Below are 16,908 nucleotides of genomic sequence, written 5' to 3'. Positions count from 1 at the left end.
TATCCTGAAAAGAGTTTTTAAGGCATCTTATTATAACTCAGAACTTCCTTAGCTGTTCTTTAATCGGATTGCTAGATGAGCAGAGTAATATAATTGGAATATCAAAGATGCAATGTAAACAAAACTGACCTCAGCTTGTAACTTACATTAAGACCTCTTTAATGAGCTAAGTAAGTAAACATAGATTTAATAAATTAAACAAATACGTATTTCCAGACCTGTTCGATGGTGACTTTTTCATTTTTAGTCATTAAATATGGAAAAAAATGAAGATCAGAGAACGTAAACATTTGCTCAGACTCTGGTGGTACAGTGGTTTATGAGTGAAATCAGCAGTTCAATTCCCCCAGCTGCCCTGAGGAAGAATGATGTGGATGTCTGCTCCTGTAAAGATTTTCCACCTCAGAATCTCACAGCAGCAGTGCAATGATGTCTTACAGGTTCACTATGCGTCAGAACCGACTCAGGCCCAGTGGGTTTGGAAGAGCATAAATACTATGCTCAGGACTTCAAACATGTGGCAGATGACTTACAGTCCAGTTTTTTTTTTCCCACTGCACGACTTTCAACCTTCATCTAAAACACACTCAAACACACACAATGACATAGAGTTTTTAAAGTGCATGAGACAGTCATGTGGCCTTTAAAGAAAGTCCACCCACATGCTGCAAACAGGCACACAAACACATCCCAGTGTGTGCACACAAATTATCTTTACTTGGCTGAGGAACATGTATTGAAATATTGATTTGTTTTCCTCCCGCTTCAGTAAGAACTTTCCTTTTTCATACTAGTCTATAATTATGAAAGCAAAATAATTGTCATGTTTGTAAGCATCCACATAGAAAACAGTATAAAGTCCAAAATGTATTTTGCTAGCATTCACAGCACAGGAATGATCACTGGTTTTATTTGATATTGTATAATATTTCTCTGGATCAAATGTAAATTAGTTATGTCTTATTCGTTTTTCTAATGCAAATGGCATGTGTGTACAAAGGAGGGCCTGTCCAGTTTTACCAGAAGAAGGCTTAAAGCGGACTGAATAAGGAGCGATTGTTCACAAAAACGTTCACTGATGTTAATCTTGAACTGGTTCTTAAAAGATGAGTAGGTGTTTATCAGAAGGTCTGAGATCTAGAGAGTACTTGTACACCAGTAAAGCTTTATAACATCTTCTCCCTTTCTAAAAGTATGAAGGAGAATAGAGATTCTTAAAACTATAATAAACAAAACTGAAGAGCCTTACCTCACCTCCCAAAACATGTCTTCCATCTTGTCACACTAAAGAAAAAACATCATATTCATTTTCCATTAATATGCAAACATATTTCAAAGCTTAATTATGCTGCATTATGAACATTAGATAATTGGTTTGATAAGTCACCTAGTTTAGGCTTAAGGTTCTGTAAAGGATAACAGAGTTCACAAGAAGCGACACTTGATTTTAGACTTCTAAACATGAAGCTCAGACTTTTTATGAAATTCTATTTGCAAGGATGCTTCAATTTATAAAATGGCTATTCATAATCTAGCTCCCTAATGAAATTAGTTAAGACAGGGAGCTGGGAGGATTTCCACTTAGGAAGTTTACACATTTGGGAATAAAGGTTTCCAAATGGTATATTGAAAGTGACTGAATTAAAGTTTATGTAAATGTGTTATCTTAGTTTTACACTGTATATGGTAATCACTGTACAGAAATTAACAGAACACTCAATGTCCATTAAGAGGTTCTGCTGACATAATTAGCCCAGTTACAGCACAAGTTACATGGGAAATATTATTAACGATTGAAATAAGCACCTTTTAAAATTGCCCATGATTCTTGTTGCACTATTTGGATGTGTGTCTGTGTTTTGGTCTTTTTAGAAATATAAACTTACACATTCATGCACATATGAGTTATAATATAAAAGGGCAGGGTCATTGATTTTACTTGTGGCATCTTTATGGGAATTACAGTTGGGTGGGTTGAATCCACTTGCACAATCAGATGCACAGGGATAACGTGAACCTTGTGAATGTTTAGTTTCTATGCAGCAAGCTTTTTGATATATATTTTTTAATTTCCAGGATATAAAAAGTCTCTTGGAACGAAGACCTTGGTTTTGGAGTTGTTTGGGGGGTGGAGTGGGGATGTTTCTGAATGGCTGGTTTCCCTCTTGTCTTGGAGTTTACACATTTTAAATGGGAGGATTTGTGATGAGTGCACTTATATGGGCTGGAAAATAAGTACTTAATTGCTGATCATCAAACTCTAAAAAAATCCAAACTCACTGCCATGAAGTTTATTCAGAATTATAGGGACCCCACAGGAAGAGTTGAAGCTCTGTGGGTCTCCCAGACTGTAAATCTTTACAGGAGTAGAAATCTTCATCTTCATCCTGCAGAGAGGCTGGTGGTTTCAAACTGCTCACCTTGCAGTTAGCAACCCACTATTCCACCCGGACTCTTACTACTAATCACAAATATATATATATATATATATATATATATGTGTCTGTGTGTGTGTGTGTGTGTGTATGTATGTATGTATGTATGTGTTGAAGAGCATAGGACATGTTGCCCATCAATTACAGGAAGAAATATTATTTCATGCATAACAATGAAACTCACACTTTTCCTAGTATATAATTGGGATTTTATACTTCATAGAATTAAACTGTTTAAAGGAATAGAATATTTTCCCTGGTTACATATGGGAACATGTTTACTACAGCCTGTAGTATTGCTGATCATAAGATGAGCAAGTCATAAAAAATGCATTCATGGGTTCATCCTGGGGTTTGGGAGCTCATTCAGAAGCCCTGGTGATGCAGTAGGTTAAGCATTGAACTGCTAAGTGAGAGAAATGAGGCAATGTACTCTGATAGAGGTTTACAACCCGAGAAAACTTAGAAAGAAGTTCTACTGAGTCCTATAGATTTGCTATGTATTGAAATCAACTCAGTGAAAGTCGGTAGAGGCCCTTGATGGATTTATGTTATATCGGTCAAATATGAGAGCATTACTTAGTTAAAGGTAGTACATGGAATTGATTCTACAAGGATGAGAAAATCTATGAATTGAACAGAATGCAGCTTTCACCAGGGAGATGATCATCACTGTCAGCAGCTTCCTTGGGAGATTTTGAAAAGGATATCTTTAGCTGGTGATCAAATGGCCAACTCACAGTCACAGAAAGTACTAGAGAAAACATCACCCAGAAAGGAGGAGTTGAAGTGTAATCCCACATTTCTGTGCAAGCAGGAGGTGATTAAATCAGAGATTCATTTGCCATGTGGCTTTGCAATGTGATCTGAAGAATTTTCCATGGAATTGAAAGCCTTTGAGAAAAATGGGAATGAATCACAGATGAAATTAAGAAATCCCTGCCAGGTTATTACATAATAAATAAATAACACCCCCACACACAACCGCCATCACCACAGCAAACTACCATGGAGTTGATGCTGACTCATGGGAAGCCTATAGGACAAGGTAGTCTTGCCCCAGAGTGTTTCCAAGACGGTAACTGTGAACGGGAGTAGAAAGCCCTGTCCTCCTGCAAAGGTTCTGAACTGATGACCTTGCCAATCCCAGCCCAAACTATAACCACTAAGCGGCCAGGGCTCTCTAAATAAACAATGAAGTCAAAATGTTTACTCTGCAGCTATGGCCTTCGAAGGATCCAGTAAGGAGAACTCGCCCATTTTGCTAGAGTAGTGGAAATGTCATTTAAAGTGGGCCACTAGCTTTTCAGGGGATTGCCAGAGAGTCCTTTTCAAACTTCCCCTGAAGCTTCATCTCTCCAGCCTTATGGCTGTTTGAAAGACAGGGACATGTCCACTGGTAGAGGATTGAAGGGAACACAGTGAAAGCAGTGGAGAGTTAACTTCCTGTACTCTGCATTAGATAGGATACATTAGATGGTGGGAAGTAGGTTGACTGGACATGATATTAAGGCAAAATTAAGTTCTCAGAAAGAGAAATCAGAGATCTCATTGAAGCATCCAAATGTAAGCCAAGGGGACACAAAGTCACAATAAGATTGGGTCAGGAATAACTTGGGGCTTAGTCTGATTCGAAACAAATCAAGATGTCACCATGATTACATAGCAAGCAATCCATCAGTCAACAGAAGTCTTGCAAATGGAAAAATATTCTTTAGCTGAAATATTGTTAAATTTCCTTTTAGAAAGGACATGGAACAAGAAGTTATTTCCAAGGATGGCACTGAATCTGCAGCTCCAGGAGAAGGATATATCTGCCCTGGTCTCTCTTAAAAGCTCCACAGACAGAGCAGCCAGCAGATGGTTACCATGGCTTTGACTCCACCAAGCCTTCATTGTGTGGAGATCACCAATTTACTTAGCTAGGTCTGTAGTGCAGAACTGATTGGATCATAATTCTTTGAGAAGGTGTTATTTTTATTATGTTTACAAAACAACATTAAAAAAGCTGTATCACAAAGCAAAACAAAACAAAAAACTCAACTTAATGCCACTGGGTCAATTCAAACTCAGAGCGACCCTATAAGAAATACCCGTTTGGCTTTCTGAGATTGTAAGGTCATTACAGGGGCAGAAGTTCTCATCTTTCTCCTGAGCAGTGGCTGGTGGATTGGAACTACTGCTGTGAGCAACCCTATGCATGACCTACTAGGCCTCCAGGGCTCATCTGTGGCCCCAAATAAGGAAGGTATTGAACTATTTTTAAAGAAAGGATACCAGGAACCCAAGCGCAAAGCGAATTTTGAGAATGATGAAGGCAACAAATGTATAGGTGTGCTTTACACAATTGATGTATATATGGATTATGATAAGGATTGTATGAGCCCCAATAAAATGATTTAAAAAACAAAGAAAGGATAATTCCACATTTTTCACAAGGACAGATATCTAAAAATTATCTAAAGTTCCATTTTTTTAAATCATTTTATTGGGGCTCATACAATTCATCACAATCCATACATACATCAGTTGTGTAAAGCACACTTATACATTTGTTGCCCTCATCATTCTCAAAATTCTCTTTCCTCTTGGGTTCCTGGAATTAGCTCCTCATTTTCCTCCCCCCTCCTCCCTCCCTGCTCCCCCCTCCCTCATGAACCCTTAATAATGTATAAATTATTATTATGTCTTATCTTACACTGCCCAGCATCTCCCTTCACCTACCCTTCTGTTGCCCATCCTCCAGAGAGGAGGTTATATGTAGATCCTTGTGATCAATTCCCCCTTTCTCCCTACCCCTCCCCTCCCGGTATTGCCACTGCCACCTCTGGTCCTGAGAGGTTCATATGTCCTAGATTCCCCACGTTTCCAGTTCCCATCTGTATCACTGTGAATCCTCTGTTCTAACCAGGTTTGCAAGGTAGAATTGGGGTAATGGTAGTTAGGGGGAGGAAGCGTTTAAGAACTAGAGGAAGGTTGTGGATTTCATTATTGCTATACTGAACCCTAAGTGACTCATCTCCTCCCCACTACCCTTCTGCAAGTTATGCCCAGTTGTCTACAGATAGGCATTGGGTCTCCATCACGTGTCACCCTCATTCACGATTATATGATTCCCCCCCCCCCACCTTTGGTGTTTGAAGCCTGGTCCCTTCGGCCCTTCATGATCACGCATGTGGATGTACTGCTTCCATGTGGGCTTTGTTGCTTTTGATCGGAAATGATTTACTTCCTAACTTAGTGCTGTTGGTGGTAGTAAAAGCAAGTTGATTCAGACTTAGTTGCACCCCATGTGTCAGCATAGAACTGCCCTACAGGAAGCCGATGGCCAAGTCTTTTGTGCACAAAGCTATTGGGTGGTAATTAATTTCAAACCTTTAAATTGGGAGCTGAGTACTTCACCCTTGTGCCACCAGAGTTGGGTTTTTTTCAAACTGTCTAAATGACCTTTATTATTTCTTTTGTTTTATACACAGTTAATTGGAGGTGGTAGTAGCTGGTAATTACATATTTGTGGAAAAGAAGACCTGGAAACCAACCAATCAAAAAATCCTGGTCTCTGGTTAAAAATAAAATACCTTTCTCCAAGATACACCTTACCAGACAAAGCCAATATCCCCCAGCCCAGTAGTTTGAGTACAGATTTGGTTTTATGGGCTACAGGTGGCAGTGGACCATCTTTTCTAGAGTCTGTGTGCATCCAAAAGGTGCATCCCTGCAGGCCTAGAAATGAATTTACTCTTTTCTCCCTCTCCACCCCGACCCCAGCTCACTGGTCAGTCAAACAATAGACAGGTCTGTATGTGGATAATCATTCATTTGAGAACAAAATCGCAGCATTTATCCAATGACAACATTCTTAGGAAAGAAGGCAGAATAGAAACAAGAAAGCACGTTGAAAGTGGGATAAGTGGGGATGCGGGGGATTGCATTCCAGGTGATGAAACATAATGTATAAGATTTGACTGGAAAACTAATATTTCTCTAAGCCTTCGACCTATGTACAATAAATAGTTTTAAAAGGAGTATGTGTGTGTGTGTGTGTGCATGCACGCAAGCTCAAGAGCAGAGGTGTTTGTTTGTTTGTTTTTCTCTTTCCATTTTTTTAATTGTAAAGTTAGTGGAAACTCATGTTTCTGATCACCAACTTTGTATGCAACAGTTTAAACTAGTAATCAAACTACCCAATAGTTTGCCGGTTACCCGTTCCTTTATTTCTCCCCACTTTCTTGTGCACTACTCTCCCATTAAACACAGTTGTCAACAGTTCTGAGAAACCAATTTAAAGGAGGTGTTTGGCCTGCCTGGTGCATATTCAAAAGCTTCCAATCCACTCCAAACCTTCAGGGAAGAAAGGTTTGGTAATTTCAAATAGAGAAGTAGCCACTCAACCCCCTGTGGAGTACAGCTCATCTCTAAAACACATGATTTCACTGTAAGTCAGCAACCACTCAATGACGATTGATGTGATTTTGGGTTTGAGTGGAACCTCATCTCACACAGGTCGGAGTGTTTTAGTGTACCATTGGGCCATTGATTTTCAAAGAAAAGGGAAACATTTGACCAAAGTAAGTTTTACTAGGAAATGTAGCTTTCATAAATCCATTTTCGCATAGAGAGGTGGATATGAGTCTGTGAAGGGTGCCATGCCAGTGGAGGGTGTACATGAGTAAATTAAGGGGCAAGGCTTCCTGAAAAAGCTTGAAGAGAGATTTGTTTCCAGAATAAGTACTTGAATAAAAAATATATAGTATAAGAGGGGAGACCTATCAAGGCCAAATCAAGTAGTGCCTTTCAGGGTATATTTCATTCAAAAAGGGCGAGTTAATAATACCGTAGAGAGAGAATAGAAGATTGCAAGTTAGCAATCTACGAGGTAAGGTTGGAAAGAGGATGAACTTTAAGAAAAAACAGGTAAACCATCATTCCCTTAAAGCAATTATGTAAGGCAACAACAGAGATGTGGGCAAATTTTATTTGGGGAAATGGGAATTTGATGAAAATCTAGTCTGATCATTTTCTCTGCAAAATATTTTTAATACAAAAAAAAAGATAATCTTCTGAGAATTGTGGGAAAGAGATGTTGATCAGAACTTTGAGAACTTTGGAAAAGACTTCCAATTTCTCTAGTGGAGAGTGGGTTCTCAGGTTGGAAAACAAAACAACAACAAAAAAACTATGGCACAGCACTGGGTTTCTTTGAGGCTCTTGATCACTTGCCTTAGTTTGTGTTTCCTCTAAAGCTGATTGGAAATGAGGATTTAGGCACAAGTAGTTTATTTCAAAAATTTTCCCAGCCAGAGCTGTAAGCAAGTGGGTAGAAGAGATATTGAAGGGAAGGCAGCCAGTAAAGGATGAGACATGAGCACATTATTGTTAAGGGCATCCGGGGCTTCACTCTGCCGGAAACTCCCTGATACACTCTGTGGAACATATTTCAGGATTGTACCATGGAGGGGCAATTACTACACCAACTGCCATCTCTCACTGGTGAAGGACTCTCCTGAGATGTTCCTTTCCAGCATTCCTTTACTGATCAAGGTGCTGGCGAATGAATTCCCTCAGGCTGAGAAACATGGGGGTTTTCACATTGGGCTGGAGAATATTTTCTAAAATTGTCTTTTTCTAGACATGCTGGTAGAAACAGGTACTGTTGATTGGAACGTTATATGGTTCACTAGATATAATGGGTGCCTATTGTACCATAACCAAGAATGGTCATTTTAATGATTTAACATCAACTGAGAGGGAGAGGGACAGGGAGTGGGAAAGGGAGAGAGACTTTCTCTAGTATCATGTCGTTATCAGTACAATTTGCCCGTGAGTTAACTCTGACCCATGGCAACAACATGTGTGAGAGTAGGACTGTGGTACATAGGGTTTTCAATGGCTACTTTTTCAGAAGCAGAATGCCAGTTCTTTCATATGAGGTAAATTTGGGAAAACTCAAACCTTCAATCTCTCAGTTAACATTACCACGTTCACCATTAGCACCACCCAGCAACAGATGCAATGTGATGATATTTTTCATCAATATATTATGCATCAACAAATTGGAAATCACGTATTTAAATTTCTGAACATAACAAGTGTGGAAAGATAGCAGCTACCATTCATGGCATAATTAAAATGTATACATACATATGCACATGATAAATAAATAAATTGTTAACAATGAATGACATACAAGGCATTTAGCATTGAAAATCTCTTCATTCAAATAGCTGATCTTTCAAATTCCAGTTGGACACCCTTAGGAACTAAAAACACAATGAAGATTTATTATTAGAAAACATCCCCTGTTTCTGGTGAAGGAGATAATGATGGTAAGATGAATGGATTCCCTGCCCTATTGTACTATCTGAGGTCACTTAGCTTCGCTAAACCTCTATCTCCTTATATGGGCAGGATGACTGATAATACCTAAGAATTCTTTGAAGGCTTCTATCAGTTTAATTTTAAAGAAATAGGCCAAAACTAACAAGAAAACAATGAAAACTTTTATATATTGCTAAGCCCTGAATTTCCTTTTCAAAAAATCACTTCAAACGTTTGAATGTGGAAAATATCCTTTATGGTAGTAAATGTGAAACATTACTAGAGTTTTAGCTCATTTAAATGTAAATATGAGTTGAAAGTATAACATGGAATTCAAAATATGGATTACAATCATCTATTGCATCAAAATAAGAAAGAAAAGTTCTCAATCTAGCTGACAGGAAGTACTAACAGGTGGAAGAATGGGGAACATAATGATGAGGCAGCCGGTGGCAAAAGGAAACAGAGGAAAGCTCCAGGAAGCAAAGCTATAGATAGAGGTATTAACAGAGTGATGTTCTTATGTAAATATATTAATCCATAAAAATAGTGGTATTGGCTATATACATATATTTATAAGGCAATCCACTGAGACTACGGATGGGCCTTGGACCTCAGTTCATACCCTCCCTCAATACAAGAACACTTTGTTCTAACAAATTGGCATTTTGTGATGCTCACCGCCCGCCCCCACCCCACCCCCACCCCCGCCACGATCGCTGAAGACAAAATGGACTTATAAGCAGATGTGGTGAAGACAGCGGATGGTGCCCCGCTGTCAAAAGATATAGTGTCTGGGGTCATAAAGGCTTGAAATTAAACAAGTGGACATCCAACAGTGAAGCAACAAGCCCACATGGATGAAGCACACCAGCCAGTGCGATCATGAGGTGTCATCAAGATCAGGTAACAGACATCAGAAGAGTCATAACAAACAACAAAGAAACAAAAAAACATTGGTGAGAATGAGGGGGGTTGGAGCAGAGACCCAAAACCCATCTGTGGACAATGGAACATCACCCCACAGAGGGGCTGCAGGGAGGGGATGAGTCAATCAGGATGCATGCAGTAGAGCACTGATAGATCATGCAATATACCTCAGATCCCTTGAGGCCTCCTCACCCCTCATTATCATGACCCCAGTGCTGCTTCCCACTCTAGATGGGAGGATGTACATAGGTATAAGCAAGAGATAAAGCGCACGACACACGGAATTAGGAACAGCCATGGGAATAGTGATACCAAAAGGGTCGGGGGAAGAGGGGAAAGGTGGGGAGGAAGTAGGTACCAATCACAATGAATAGCACACAACCACACCTCCCCATTCAGGGGGAAGAACAACAGAAATCAGAGGGGAAGGAAGACAGAGGTCGGTGTGAGATATGAAAACAAGAACAATCTATAATCTATCAAGGGGCCATGAGGGTGGGGAGGAGAGGGAGGGAAACAAAGAGGAGTTGTTCCCAAGGGCTCAATAGAAAGTTAATGTCTAGAAAGCTGGTAATGTATGTACTAATATGTCTGATACAATTGACGTCTGAATTGTAACAAGAGTTATAAGATCCCCCAATAAAAGGATCTTTAAAATAAAGAAAGAAATGTTCTATTTCCTCGTTATATGCTACACTACTGATAAGCTTTCTTCAGGTGCCAACTTTTGAGGAAAGTCAGTGAATGACCAGCCATGGAATATCTAAAAATAATTGATTCATTCTAAAACCAAAACGTGGGATAAATTGTTGAAGTAACTAAGAGTGAGCTAGTTTCAACTATTTGAAGGGTAATGATGGAAAAGGAAAAGCATTCATGCCCATGCACAAATTTTCACTTCCCTTTTGGGAAACTGGAAAGCTCCTTAGAATTGAGGTTGGCAAGACTTTGTCTCAGGTGCTTTGGATTTGCTTATCAAAATAGACCAACTTAAAAATCAAACAAACAAAAATAAAAACACCTCACTGCCATCAAGTCCATGCTGATTCATAGTGATCCTATAGGATAGGGTAGAACTACCCCCGCAGATTTCTGAGACTGTTTATGGGAGAAAAAGTCTGGTCTTTCTCCCGTTCAGTCCCTGGAAAAGGACATCAAGCTTGGTTCAGTGGAGGTTCAGCGGAATACAGTCAAGGAGATATATTGACACAGTAGGTGCACCAATGGGCTTAAGCATAACAACAATTGTGAGGATGGCACAGGACTGGGCAGTGATTCATTCTGTTTTGCCACTATGAGTTGAGCCAATTGAACCACACCTAACAAGAACAAGTGGGAGACCAGAATTTCAATCTTGACCAGTGCACCTCAGGGTCAGCAATTTTCCATCTGGCCGCAGAGGTCTGTGTGCTGCTGTATTACTAGACAGGTTTCAGCGGACTAAGGACAATGATCTACTTCTGAAAATCAGGCACTGAAAACTCTCTGGATGACAATTGTCCATCCTCCACAGATCACAGGCATTACACAGAACTGATCCACCTTTCCTTCCTTTGCACATAAGGTCTCCATGACTCAGGTTGACTTGATGGTCGATAACAATAACCATGCAAAATAGAGCATATACTATAATGGAACCACATTGCTTGGTTTTTGAAAGTGTGCATTTTTGGTTTGCTTCAAAATGTTTTCTAGGAACACTTACTGAGTCCTTTGGTTTGCTGAAGACCGGCATCTTGTCTGTTTCCTTTGGTTAATAAATGGTGGAATTATGTGATCTCAAAATTCACTTTAATACATATTTCATATATAGATAAAATGTAGGAATCCTTTCTCAGGAAAAATGGATTCATAAACATCCCAACCCTAGCAACCCACCTATGATTTCCTTAGAATTTCTCTCTTACCAATACTCAACTCACTTTAGAGGGAATGAGATATTCCCAGTAACTCCAGACATTTCGGCAAAAAAAGAAAGGAAGGAAGGAAGGAAGAAAGAAAGAAAAAGAATGAGTGTAACATAATGGTTCTACAGATATTCCAGTCTGCAGACCAACCCACCTCCAAAGTTAGCTGGCTTAAGACAGTGGTTATTTTTATTTTTTTAAAACTTACTTCTCACAAATGAATATGGGCAGGCATTCTGTGTAGTTCTTGGACTCCAGGTCGTGTCATCTGATCATTTTCTTGGCTGGATGCAGCTACTGTTTGCGATGACTTGAAAGCTAGACAAGGCTTCACTGCCTTATCTCCTGGCCCTTCCTTTTCCACATTCCCTCCTAACTGGCTACACTGGGGTTCCATAGGCCATGGTATACCTTACACCACAGAAGAGTTGCACACTGTCTTTTTATAATAGTCAGTCCCAGATTGTGTGTTCTGTGAGAGAAAACGTCAGTGTGCAATCACTTATCAAGTCCTTGCTTGCATCATACTTACTCATACTCCCTTTGCTTTGGATTGGAGACCGCAAGGGAACATGAATATCATATATAAGCTTCAATGGAAGCCAACAACAGGAATGTTTAGTTTGTTGTAAATGGTTTACAACAAGAAGGCTGGTAAGTAAAAAAAAAAAAAAAGTCCAACCAATGCAAACTTCCAAGCAGAAGCTTATAGGAGATACTCTGGCTTCCATGATAATTAGTCTCTGACAAACTTAACTACACATCATGAGCCTACCTGACTAGGGACATAGTGGTGTTATGAAAAATAATAAGGGCATCAGGCAGGAGTTTCAGATCAAGAGGAGAATGACAAATGCGGGTAAATTGCTTTTTCTTCATATATAAGGAAAGAGCTAATCAAGAAATAATGACCTTTCTTCTTTCCTGTCTTAGATTGGAGGTCGATATAACTGAACTTCACAGTTGGATTACTCGCTCAGAAGCTGTGCTGCAGAGTCCTGAGTTTGCCGTCTATCGGAAAGAAGGCAGCTTCTCTGATCTTAAAGAAAAAGTCAATGTAGGTTATGCATTACTTTTTGCACATTTTCTTGACCTGTACTGCTTGTAAATTTGGTGTTGTGCACTCTAGTGTTCTATTAGAGTTGAAAGGATTAAAACACTGTGATATAATGCTTTCCCTATAGCTTTAAACTATATGTTAGATATCAAGGTGAATCAAAGTGTAACCTAGAAAATTTTCCCTGGTACTGCTGACACTGACATGAAATGCTTTTTAGAAATTGTTAGCTTTTATATTATTTAGAAGTATACGAACAATTCAATAACGTGAGCACATCTTGATTTACCTTCATGCATCTTTCTTTCAAATCAGGCTCTTAGCAAGCTTGTGAACTGCAATGCAGTGGATTTGAGAGTTGGGAAAAGCCTCTTAGACATCTCATACATAGGACACTGCTTATCCTTCTGTTGTTATAAAGTTATTCTTCACAGTCATTACACAGTATAGTGAATTTGTAGGGATTTGGAGTTTCAGATATTTATATATAATCTTCCTTAACTAAAAGAAGTCCAACCTCTCCATATTTATTTATTTAAGAAATTCAATTTAATTTCCTAATTTTAATTCACTGATTTTATTTCCTTCTGAGTGACTATAGTTTTGGACCTTCACAATAGGAATTTATATTAATTACATACGAGCTACTTCATCTTCAGGGACATTATCAAGGCTTTGATTTTTCAACCTCGACAATCATAAAACATCCCTTGTGGTACATAATTGACGACATTTTGTACCAGAGTTTGTAATAGATGGAGTAAACATTCTACATGGGACAAAGAAGAGAAACAACTGTTCTGAATGTAACATGGCTTGAGCTATAGGAAAGTCAAATGTAATTGGCCTTATCTTTCCTGTGTTGAATTACATGAATTATAAAGTCTATTAGATTTTTAATAAATACAACTCTTCTGTAGATGCAAACTATAACTCACTGTGGAGTTCCATCAGCCTATTAGAAGAAGGGAAAAAGATCTTCTGGAGGAAACAAAAAACATCTGTTTGACTGCTGGCGGGAGGCATTGATTGATTTCATGCATAATTTTTCAGTTACAATTAGCTCTTCATATTTGTAATTATATGGGTTCTTTAAATGTCTTATTGCCATCATTAGATAAGCTATTTCAGTATTATAACAAACTATCCTAAATATTTTCCACAAATGGGAAATATGGTGATAAATGTGGCGATTTAATTTTAAATTAAACTAAGGGAATATACTGTATACATATATTCTCAACAAAATAACTTTAACCTATATGTTAGTTTCCAAGCATGCTTACTTGAACATGTATTTGCTTTTATTTGTGAGGGAAATTTTATGAATAGAAAATTATGTGGAGCCAATCCATTCAGAATCCATTTCAAGGATTCTGTGATTTCTTTGGGCCCATGGAATCTGCATCAACTTGGGCAGGCATTAAATGATCTAATGAATATTTTTAATCTATCTGAATCATATAGGTATCTGTTTGCCATACTGTTTCTTCATATTTAAGCAGCTTTGTTCAAACAGCAAAGCTGCATTCCATCATTTTAGGAATATAAATTTAAAAATGTCCTGTTATCATATGGTTACCTAGAAACAATTTGCATTTAATCACTAGTGTCAGTGATGACAGACTGAAAGTGCTAAAAAATGTACAATATTCTATAAGTGGTTTTCTGATGCCTCTTGAGTCACCTTTATCAATTGAACTCTCATCTTCTGAAATAACAGCATCATTCTTAATTGCCTACTAAAATAGGATATGTAATGATTTACCTAGACATTTCCTTCAGGCTAAATATAATGTATATGTATTAAAAATCCCTGAGAGGAATGCATAGTAATGATGATGGATATGCAGTTCAGGAGTACATTAATTTTCTTACTTCTTCACCTGTCAGTTTATATAGGTCATTTTGAACTCATGGGAAGCCCTTCTCATGAATTTGAGTCATATTAATTCATTTTGGGGAACTCTTAGTCCTTTTGTGTGTGTGTGTGTGTGTGTTTAGCCAATTGAAATATCCTAGATCATTATCAGGAAACCAAGTGATGCTGTGGGTTAAGTGTTGTGGTGTGAACCCAAAGGACCGTTGTTCAAATCCCCCAGCCTCTTCTTGGGAGAAAGGTAAGGCTGGCTGTTTCAGTAGAGACGTACAGTCCTGAAAAGTCTATATAGGGTCACTATGAGTCAAAATAGACTCCATGGCTAATGGGCTTGTTTTTTGGTTTGGTTTGATTTGGAGGCCATTATTAGTTGACTTTGATATAGTTTCGACATTAAACACTTTTACCCCTAAGCATGTTTTCTTCTATACTGACCATATGTTTTATCCACATAATCAACAAGAGGCATTTACAAACTGACCCTTCGAGGACTTTTCAACTCATTGTGTCATTCCTGCATCACCAGTATTGGCAGCATTTTGACATTTTCTGGAAACATGGAATCACAGATCCAGTGAAACAGAACTTATATCTTACCTTGATCCACAGATGACTGACAGGCATTTAGGTTTGACAGAGTCTTTTTCTTTTTTGGTTTGACACCATCTTTAACATTGCCATGATCCTGGGCGTTCCTTCTCTCAATCTGTTAATGTCAACAGGGTTCAGAATTGCCAGCAAAATTAATCTGCTCTAGCTACTGAACTCAGAATTGGACACATAGTAATATCATTTTGTAATTAAAATGGCAAAAGACCTGGTTTTACCGTAAGGTTTCTGGACTGCTGAGGCACGTACTATGTTCTTTTTCTCTCTCACGCATGCTCTTTCTCTTTCCCTCTTTCTTGTGATATATATATATATATATGTATATATATATATATATATATAATTTTCAATTTCAACACTCTTCAAAGTGTACATGTTCAGTGACATGAAGTATATTCATCATGTTGGTTGACCATCACCACTATCTGATTATATATTTTTCCCCATCACCCTTCACAGAAAATCAGTGTCTCCTATGCAATAAACCTGCATTCCCTAAATGAATAATACTAAAGTTTTATACCCTATTCTACATGCTTCATGTAAGTGGTATCATATGATAGTTGTTGTTTTGTGACTTTTTCTATACAGCATACTATTTGCAGATTTCACCTATGACATATTATTTATTAGGACTTCATTTGTCCTTATGACCAGGCAATATGCCAGTGTTAATTAAAATCTTTACAAAGACATTGTGAAGGGCACCAGGCCTCAGGCTCTTTCTAGAATTTCTGCTTGCTTGTATTCAGACAAAAGTAACTTTTGTTCAACCAAATTTTGCTAAACATTCAGAGCAGCTCTTCGACTTCATCTTCTCTCTCTATTATCTGTGTTCACCTCTCTGAATGTGATTGTTCATCTGCTCATCTTGTAGCGTCATCTCTTTGCTCTTTTGTACTCAATACTCTGTTTCATTTTCATTGTTTTGTGCCTTACCAGACTCTTACACTGTGCACTCTTACACCCTTCTTTACAGACAATTTCTGATAAAATTTTTCTATTTGTATATGGAAATCACTTTTATTCTGAAGTACATAGCTATGACAAATGATTCCTTTATACTCTGACTCCATCAGAATAGCTAATTCCTCTGTCCTTAAACCCACTAAGTGATGTCACTAGGGGATGTCAGTGGGAGATGTGTGAACTGCACCTGGTGACATTGTAAGACAGGCTGACGCCAAATATCTATACGATTTTGTAGTGTTTCAGCAGAAATACATTGCTTCTTATTTAAAATATCCTCATAGTTAGTTACAGCAATGAAAATAATTTTTGTGAGTCCCCCAGTTTATATGGGTTAACACTCTATGCAAATCAACTTTTCATACCTTCCACTGCACTTTGTTCAGAACTGTCATTATTATCAGATAACAATGATACTTCTAATATGGATTTGTCTACATTGTTGCAAGGTTTTACAAATGTCCTATTGTTTTTTTTAGCTACACTATTGTGAAACCTTAGCAATATTTATTTTTCTTTTGAGAATTAAGTAGCAACTAAAGGAAAAAGGGGGGGAATCTTCCACTATGTTATTAACAATGTTGTCACTAATAATGTTATAGTTCAGTGTAGAAAGAGTTTACAAAACAATTTTGTGGTTAGCTTACATATAACCTAAGCAATGTGATTGAGATGGTTAAGGTTTCTTGTGCCAACCTGGCCGATAAACACATGTGGGATTAACTGAAGATCAGAGAGATAAATGGCTTGGTGAGCCTCGCAATTTTAGTTCTCAGGTCTCTTGCTCTCTGATGGTTGGACCAG

General features: G+C 38.2%; 1 protein-coding gene across 4 annotated transcripts in view; it reads left to right on the top strand.

Annotated features, from left to right (window-relative positions):
- DMD (dystrophin) overlaps positions 1–16,908 on the top strand; it is a 2,430,848-nt gene that overhangs the window by 787,982 nt on the left and 1,625,958 nt on the right. For all 4 annotated transcript variants that reach the window (XM_045298663.1, XM_045298661.1, XM_045298660.1 and 1 more), the window contains one exon: positions 12,524–12,647. In XM_045298663.1, the coding sequence (XP_045154598.1) occupies positions 12,524–12,647 (124 nt within the window). The remainder of the gene's footprint in view (positions 1–12,523; positions 12,648–16,908) is intronic.

This window comes from Echinops telfairi, unplaced genomic scaffold (assembly GCF_000313985.2).
Source record: "Echinops telfairi isolate 266 unplaced genomic scaffold, ASM31398v2 ScPeMD7_7436;HRSCAF=8474, whole genome shotgun sequence".
NCBI lineage: Eukaryota > Metazoa > Chordata > Mammalia > Afrosoricida > Tenrecidae > Echinops > Echinops telfairi.
The sequence above is the reverse complement of the archived record's forward strand: the minus strand, read 5'-3'. Positions and strand labels throughout refer to the sequence as shown.